The sequence below is a fragment of the Epinephelus moara genome, chromosome 2, assembly GCF_006386435.1.
Source record: "Epinephelus moara isolate mb chromosome 2, YSFRI_EMoa_1.0, whole genome shotgun sequence".
Taxonomy (NCBI): Eukaryota; Metazoa; Chordata; class Actinopteri; order Perciformes; family Serranidae; genus Epinephelus; species Epinephelus moara.
In genome coordinates this window covers 474,266-483,800 of record NC_065507.1, presented here as the reverse complement: position 1 = coordinate 483,800, position 9,535 = coordinate 474,266, and the positions used below count along the sequence as shown (strand labels likewise).

Sequence of the window (9,535 nt, the reverse complement as noted above, 5' to 3'; positions counted from 1 at the left end):
CTCTCCACACCTGTGTCACCTGTCCACATGAACAACAGTGACCGTCACTTTTAAACATGACACAGGTTAACCCTCCGAGACCCACACAGACCAGTCCTCGTCTTTTCTGGGTGGGGCACGGGACATTTTGGGCGAGACAGCAGGTGAACAGTGGACGCCACAGAGAAGGTGTTTACATCATCTGAATGCTCCAACCTGAAGATCAATCAGTGACACAGCTCAGACACCTCAGCTCTGACTCCGCCCTCGTCACATGTCCACATTTGGTCATTAACATATGATGTCCAAGGTACCCTGGGTGTGTTGGTTGTTGACGTTCTGGGACGCTGTGTCAACTTCAGCCTGTTACATGCATTGTCTGTTTTCAAAATACTCTTACTTCTGTTTTCACAGGAAATGTACAGTTTACATACAGTCTCTTTCAAAATAAAAGCACTACGTCAGTACAACACCACAGGTTCAGGAATATTTTCTTTATGTTTCTACTTTTAAACATCTTTTGGTTCAAAGTGTTTAACGTTGTGAAATGTGACTGGCTCGTACACTTTGCCTTCTGGGTAAAAACATCACCACTGCAGGAGTGAGCTCAGCAGATGATGGAAGGCTAGCCAGCTGTTAGAGCTAAAGGTTTAAACCTTCATGGACAGAAGACAGACTTCAGTTGGACAGACGGGCCATTCTGTGTCATCTTCATGTCTCGCCGGACAGTCAGCGCATGACACCACCGGACAGAGTCAGCGCGTGATGCTGCTGGACAGAGTCAGCGCGTGACACCAAATACCCAACCCGTGCTCACCACAGCTCATCACATATCGCCGCTCTGTCTCTGGACTTTGATGTCTACATATTACGCACTCGGTTCCTCCTGCTGCTGATGTTTTTGGACACCACAATCAACACCAGGATGTCAACAAAAGGTTAGATTTACAGAAAACATCACAGTTTGCCTCAACGTTCACACAATAAGTGAACATCAGACTGACCCGCCCACCTTCCCTCCCACTGGTCCTGTAGGGACTATCCAGCTCCGTAGATTACATCTTTAACGACAGCATTTCAACATGACGCCGCCCAACTGCGTATCATACAGCTGCGACAGGTGCCGTACAGCTGACTGACAGCGAATCATAACAATGACAAAGGTTTGGTGTCAGGTGTCTGATGACAGCATGACGGTATTTGACGACGTCAGAATGAGAACCTGCTGAAAGAGCTGGACAGTCCCTACAGGGCGGGGGAGGGAAGGGGAGGTAGGCGGGTCCAACAAACCCCGGACTTTGATCCAGCAGCCTGCTGTTCACTCCCTGTGTGAACATTGAGTTAAACCATTAATGAGTTTCACTGACAAAGGTTTATTTTGAAAAGACTGTCTGAGGGGCTGTCCACACCAACGCGGGTATTTATATAACCGTGACTCTTTGCTCACGGTTTGGCCTTTCATCCACACGTAACCGCAGTTTTGGGCTCCTGTAACCGGAGTTATTTGTAACCGGAGTCCAGGGTGAACTTTTTGGAAAAGTCCGGTGTCAGCAGTTATGTATGGACAGGATAACCGCAGTTATTTTGTCTCGTCTCCATTGTATGACGTCACAGTGTGCGACGTAAACAGACAACAGCTGTGTTATTACCCGATCCAGTGTGTGCGAGAGACGATTTGAGGATGGACCTAAACAAAATACTGCTGCTATTTAGCAGCATATCAGCACTTTGTGGCTGTATCATACAACTAACGCTACTCAACCACATCCAGCAACAGAGGCGCAAGAGTGTGCTATTACGGAGACTGCTCCTGCTGCATAATAGTACCCCAACACACCGACACCGCTTGTTGTTTTTCCGGTAATAACGTTTTACTGCCTTCTGATTGGCTACAATGGCCTTACAGTTGGGAGTTATATCGCCACCTACTGCTTTGGCATGTGTATTACATTGCTTGATAGTGGAATTTGCGGTGTTGCTTGATAGTGGAATTTGCGGTGTCATGTGGACGGAGGTATTTTTATTACACCGCTTGTATGGATGCAGAGTTTTTAATAACTGGATGCCAAAAAAGTTCGGTTTTAAAAATACCCGTGCTCGTGTGGACTAGGCCTGAATCTAATGAACAGGTAACAACCCGCCGCCTCGGAACGTCAACAACAGACGGCAGAGGAAACCCAGCGTGTCAGATTTAAATGTGAAGGTCACTGATGACAAACTAGTGACATGTGGTGAGTTTAAACTTTACCTTTCAGCTGTGTTGTGGTGACAGCGAGGTTATGTTAAGGTACAAAAACGCATTGGAAAACGTTCGGAAAACATACGGGTATAAAATTAGGGTTTTTGGGAAACGGCTGAAAATGGCTGGTGGTTGAAAAGTTGCAAGGAACACAAACACAGAACAGAGAGGCGGCCATCTTTCCTCACTGTCAGGACCATTAAGATGTAACGTATTGGTGGTTTGTAGAAACGTACGATGCCAACAGTTTCTTCAGGTGTGACAGATCGACGCAGTGACATCACAATAAACTGGGCTGTGGGGGCGGGGTTAAAGATCTGGATTTATCTGGTTGGTTAACTTGGCGACGGCTAATTTGGGGGTGATTTTGGCGGTTGAATCTGATCGTCTGTCGGTTGATTGGTGTTAAATGATTTTAGGAAAAGCACATTATGGATCTACAATAATTTATGTCCTACAGGTCAGCGGCGAGCATTTACTCATCAGCAGCGGTGGGCATAGGGTCAGAGGACGCGGGCCAGGTGTAGGTGCCGTTCACAGGTACGATGGGCGCTCTCAGTAAGGGCATGTCACACGTGTCAGGGTGGAGCAGGAAGCCGGAGTAGGTGCTGCTGGCTTCATTACTGACGTACATGCCGTTAGTGACGGCGTCCTTCACCTGGACCCACACGATGTCCCCGCGGGCCAGGTGGAGGACGACGGACTGCGAGGTTGTCCCAAATGGTTTGACGCATGTGTTTATGACCACTGCCTGGAAGTTATGGAACAGGCCAACTTTGAGGACTCGCTGGTAGACGGAGACGTGGAAGCTGAAGACATAGGTGCCGTTGACGGGGGCGGTGTAGACGCCAGAGGCGGGGTCATAGCTCCCCTGGATGTTGTAATGAACGTGGGCGAAGATGACGGGGGCGAGGGGCGGGGGGAAACTGGTCGTCAGCGCTGCAGCGAAGGCCGATTGGACGCCGGGCATGCAGGGACCAGGACGACCCATCATCCCCATGGACCCCATGTCTCCCTTTATCCCCTGTGTCCCTATCGGCCCCGTGGGCCCCATCTGTCCCTGGTCCCCTTTGTCTCCCTTGTCCCCCCTCTGTCCTGGGGCCCCATCCTCTCCGTCTGTACAGTTACAGTCCCCCATGGGTCCTGGTTCTCCCTTCAAACCCTCAGATCCAGGAACACCAGGGTGACCCATCTCACCCATGTCCCCCTTTGGTCCTTTAGGTCCCGGCAGTCCTGGTTCACCATGTGGACCTCTGACCCCCACAGGGCCAGGAACACCGGGAGGTCCTGGGGGACCCTCAATGGCCTCACAGTCACCGGGACAGACGCCATCGTCTCCTTTAGGACCCTGATCCCCCATACGTCCCTCCAGACCTGACTCCCCCTTCTCCCCTGAGGGGTGACAGAGACCAGATGAGACACAGGAAGTGACACGTGTCGGACAACAATGAGGATAAAGCGCTGGTCTCACCTTTAAAGCCTCGCTCTCCTTTGGATCCCATAAAGCCCTGCAGTCCCCGGTCCCCCTTCAGTCCCTCATCTCCTTTCTGTCCTGAGAGTTCAACAGAGACAGAGGAGTGTCAGAGGACGGACAGGTAGAGACACCTCGGAGACATTAGCGCAAAGCATGATGGGAAAGTGTTTACCTTTGACTCCTGGTCTGCCCACGAAACCTGGAGGACCTCTGAACCCCGTCAACCCTCTTGGTCCAGGACTGCCGGGAGGACCTGAAGGGACAGAGGACAGAGGGACAGGGGACAGGAGGACAGAGAGACAGAGGGACAGAGGGACAGAGAGACAGAGGGACAAAGGACAGAGGACAGAGACTTGTTAGTAGACTCACATCATCTAACTGATCCTGGATCGACTCGGCCCCCTCAGACTGATCCAGGTCATGTATGAGGCAACAGATTGCTCAGAGTAATGAGATTACTGCAAGTAATCAGATTGCTCAGATCGTCTGTGGACTGAAATATTTAAAACTCTGTTTTTTCTGATGAGATCAAAATAAAGTCTGAAAGCAGCACGAGAAAAATGACAATGCTCCGGGTTACAAAGGGTTAAATTTATTTATTAAATAAATTTTCATGTTGTAGATTTGTGCATTTATATAAACGTTCCCTCAGTATTTATGATTCATTAAATAAAAGCTGACACTATGTGAGTGAGTGAGTGAGTGAGTGAGTGAGGGAGTGTAATGCATACGGTGTTGTGTATCCTTAACTATTTATGGCAAAGTAGGGCCCCTGGAGCTTATCCCGCTTAGGGCCCCCAGATGTCCAGGGCCGGCCCTGAGCTGACGTGTCACTGTGACCTCACCTGGCGGTCCACGGTCTCCTCTGTCCCCTTTGGGCCCCTGGCTGCTCTTACAGTGTGTACAGAGACAGTACCAGGGGATGTGGTCTGCGGGGACGGGCTCCGGGCCCTGCAGCAGCATCTGACAGTAAGCCTCCACGGCGCCATCCGGGGGCCCCGTCATGTTGTCTCCATCGGGATAATGTTCGGGGCCGTCCATGGGCGGGTAAGGAGGCATCGGAGGAAGGAAGCGAGGAGACTCCCCGTCGCCTGAGTAGAAGGGCTCAGGCATCGCCATGACGACAGGGACCACCAGCAACAGGAAATGAAGAGGAAACTTCAACATGATCTGCAGAGAGGTTATATTGCTGATTATTGATCATTATTGATCAGACAGCGGTCTGTGCTCACAGCTCATCATCATCATCATCATCATCATCACCATCATCATCACCATCATCATCATCATCACCATCATCATCATCATCATCATCATCACCATCTTCATCACCATCATCATCATCATCATCATCATCATCATCATCATCATCTTCATCACCATCATCACCATCATCAGAGACGGGACAGACAGAGAAGAGACAGACAGGCTGTTATGTATTATTATGTTGTCCTGTTCTGTATATATTGTTAACACTGTATCTTACTTTTAATGCTTCTGTTTTAGAGTTATAGTTTCATAACATCTTACCGGAGGATGACAGTTGTGAATTAGCCGGCTGGCTAAAACTGGCACATTTACAGTAATGTTGATTAATGTGTACTGTCCTTTTTATAAATAGAATAAACTGAAACTGAAACAGAGACGAGACAGACAGAGACGAGACAGATGGAGAGGGGACAGACGGATACTGGACAGCAGCTACACTAAACTCATTTACTGTTATCTTACACTTATATTTAAAAACTTTCAAAGACTTTTCCAGGTTCTCCAGGATCATGGGAACCGGGATGAGTGGTGTTGGATTATTTTGCTTATATGTAACAACTCATTTGGCCGATGACCTATGACTGATGACAGATGACCTACGACTGATGACTGATGATCGATGACCTATGACTGATGACGGATGACCTATGACTGATGACTGATGACCGATGACCTATGACTGATGACCGATGACCTATGACTGATGACCGATGACCTACGTCTGATGACTGATGACCGATGACCTATGACTGATGACCGATGACATATGACTGATGACTGATGACTGATGATCGATGATCGATGACCTATGACTGATGATCAATGACCGATGACCTATGACTGATGATCGATGACCGATGACCTATGACCTACGACTGATGACTGATGACCGATGACTGATGACTGATGACCGATGACCTATGACTGATGACTGATGACCTATGACTGATGACTGATGACCGATGACCTATGACTGATGACTGATGACCGATGACCTACGACTGATGACCTATGACCAATGACCTACGACTGATGACCGATGATCGATGACCGATGACCTACGACTGATGACCGATGACCTATGACTGATGACCTACAACTGATGACTGATGATCGATGACCTATGACTGATGACTGATGACCTACGACTGATGACTGATGACCTATGACCGATGACCTACAACTGATGACTGATGATCGATGACCGATGACCTATGACTGATGACTGATGACTGATGACCTATGACTGATGACCGATGACCGATGATTGATGACCTATGACCAATGACCTACGACTGATGACTGATAACCGATGATCGATGACCAATGACCTATGACTGATGACCGATGACCTATGACCAATGACCTACAACTGATGACTGATGATCGATGACGTATGACTGATGACTGATGACCGATGATCGATGACCGATGACCTATGACTGATGACTGATGGCCGATGATCGATGACCTATGACTGATGACCGATGACCTATGACCGATGACCTACAACTGATGACTGATGATCGATGACCTATGACTGATGACCTATGACTGATGACCTATGACTGATGATCGATGACCTACGACTGATGACTGATGACTGATGACCGATGATCGATGACCGATGACCTATGACGATGACCTATGACTGATGATCGATGACCAATGACCTATGACGATGACCGAGGACCTATGACCGATGATCGATGATCGATGACCAATGACCAATGACCTATGACGATGACCTATGACCGATGATCGATGACCAATGACCAATGACCTATGACGATGACCTATGACTGATGATTGATGACCAATGACCTATGACGATGTCCTATGACTGATGACCGACGACCGATGACCAATGACCTATGACCTATGACAATGACCTATGACTGATGACCTATGACTGATGATCGATGACCTACGACTGATGACTGATGACCGATGATCAATGACCGATGACCTATGACGATGACCTATGACTGATGACCGACGACCTATGACCGATGATCGATGACCAATGACCTATGACGATGACCGAGGACCTATGACCGATGATCGATGACCAATGACCTATGATGATGACCTATGACTGATGACCGACGACCTATGACCGACAACCTATGACCGATGACCAATGACCAATGACCTATGACTGATGACCTATGACTGATGACCTATGACGATGACCTATGACTGATGACTGATGACCGATGACCGATGACCGATGACTGATGACCGATGACCAATGATCTATGATGATGACCGATGATCAATGACAGATGACAGATGACCAATTAACGATGATCGAATTAAACCCCATTTAAAATCATTTTAAATCATCTCTTTCTTTCTGCTCCTCCTGTTCTGAACTTCTGCTGTTTTTAAAGGTGACTAATTTGAATATAAATTATGTAGTGATTAATTTTTACCTTTTATATCTTTTGTTTCATCTTGTCTGTGTCCTTTATTATATTTAATTACTGTGTGACTCACGTTGACTCGTCCTGGTGTATGAAACGTTAAACAGATAAATCTGTGCTGTCTGATGTTACAGCTGATTTATCTCCATGTGTCTGTGTCAGACTGTTGCTTCATCATCTGAGTTATAAAGATCGTTCCCTTTAATGTGACAAAATAAGAACTGACACAGCCTCCTGTAGATTCACCCTGTGCTGCTTTGATATATCTATAAAACAGTTTTTGAAGTCCTGACAGAGACCTGCAGGGTCCACACACGTCGGCTGTTTAATCATTTCACTGCTACAGTAAAGGACTTTAATTCTTCCCTCCTGGTTCTCTGTATTTTTGGATTGTCTTCCTGTTGTTCCCTGTTGTTCCCTGAACAACTGACACACAGTTTTAATCTATGTTTGATTAAACAGAGCAGTCATTTCTCTGTAAATATAAATATCACCATTTTTCTTATTTCAAAGTCGATACAGACGACGTGCTGATGTTCTCGTGTGTCCGTCTCTGAGGTGTCTGAGGAGTGATTATTGATCTGTTTATTAATAATGTTTGTTCATTTATTGACCTCTGATCACTTTAATCAAAAGTCTCAGAGCAAAGTAACAATCAGAGGATTATATCCATAATTATACTATATCATATATTATATCCATAATCACTGGGGTCACTTATTTATTAAACATCATTATTATTAGTAGTAGTATTATTAATAATAATTGTTGTTGTTATTATTAATTGTTATTATTGTTAATAACAACAACAATTATTATTATTAATACTAATAATAATCAGAATAATTCATTCATTCATTCATTCATTCATTCATTCATTCATTCTTCTAACCGCTTCATCCTCTTGAGGGTCACAGGGGGGCTGGAGCCTATCCCAGCTGACACTGGGTGAGAGGCAGGGTTCACCCTGGACAGGTCACCAGACTATCACAGGACAGACGCATAGAGACAGACAACCATTCACACCTACGGACAATTTAGAGTCACCAATTAACCTGCATGTCTTTGGACTGTGGGAGGAAGCTGGAGCACCTGGAGGAAACCCACGCTGACACAGGGAGAACATGCAAACTCCGCACAGAAGGGCTCCCACACCCGGGATCGAACCGGGAACCCTCTTACTGTGAGGCGACAGTGCTAACCACCACACCACCGTGCCGCCCTGATCATAATAATAATGATTATTATTATGATTATTTCAATGATAATCATAATAATAATAATAACTGTTGTTACTATCAATAATGAGAGAATTTTGCTCATATGAATAATTTTCTGTATCTTTGATTGACTTAATGCTGTTTGTCTTTTTTAATATTCTTTTTCCTTTCATTTGAATATTATTAAACATATAAAATACTAATAATATAAACTGTATAATAATAATATGATATATTTTGGCTCTGAGCAGGATCAGCTGTTATAGATAATTAATACGTGTCTTATTTAAAAGATTATTTTTGTGGGCCTTTTTTGCCTTGAATGAAATGGGGAGACAGAGAGAGAGAGAGAGTGGGGACTGACATGCAGCAAAGGGCCATGAGCCGGATTCGAACCCGTGGCCGCTGCAGCGAGGCAATGCCTCTGTACATGGGGCACCGGCACTATCCACTACGCTACCGACGTCCCATGTGTCATATTTTTGAGTCTTTTCAATCAAAATGATTATTAATAATTAAAGTTTTTAAAATGTCTTTGTATTTTCTAGTAAATAAATATTAAATATGATGTGTGTGTGTCTGACTCACCGTCTCTGAAGCGTCTCTGAAGCGTCTCTGAAGCGTCTCTTAAGTGTCCTGCAGCTGATCTCACCTGTCTCACTCACAGCTGCTAATAAAACACCTGGACTCCGCCTACTCACTGACCGTCAGCACAGGTAAGTGTGTGTGTGTGTGTGTGTGTGTGTCTTCAGGGAGGCAGCAGACTGAAGAGCAGGTTTTTATTTGGGACATTTTTTGTCTGCGATCAGGAAGATTTTTGGGTCTCCAGGAAGTTACAGAGTGTGTGTGTGTCTGTGTGTGTGTGTGTGTGTGTGTGTGTCTGTGTGTCTGTGTGTCTGTGTGTGTCTGTGTCTGTGTGTGTGTC

The 9,535-nt window shown here is 46.0% G+C and overlaps 2 protein-coding genes across 2 annotated transcripts in view; one reads left to right on the top strand and one right to left on the bottom strand.

Moving 5' to 3' along the window:
• Positions 1–1,959: 1,959 nt before the first annotated feature.
• LOC126400126 (complement C1q tumor necrosis factor-related protein 7) lies at positions 1,960–9,290 on the bottom strand. Its single transcript, XM_050060630.1, has 5 exons — positions 9,199–9,290; positions 4,538–4,862; positions 3,865–3,945; positions 3,690–3,770; positions 1,960–3,610 (listed from the first exon to the last, which is right to left on the bottom strand). The coding sequence occupies exons 2-5, from the start codon at positions 4,857–4,859 to the stop codon at positions 2,694–2,696; spliced, it is 1,401 nt and encodes a 466-aa protein (XP_049916587.1). The 5' UTR covers positions 4,860–4,862; positions 9,199–9,290; the 3' UTR covers positions 1,960–2,693.
• LOC126400604 (heat shock cognate 71 kDa protein-like) overlaps positions 8,990–9,535 on the top strand; it is a 4,422-nt gene continuing 3,876 nt past the window's right edge. Inside the window, exons 1-2 of the mRNA XM_050061451.1 lie at positions 8,990–9,025; positions 9,278–9,326. Coding sequence (XP_049917408.1) covers positions 8,990–9,025; positions 9,278–9,326 — 85 coding nt within the window. The remainder of the gene's footprint in view (positions 9,026–9,277; positions 9,327–9,535) is intronic.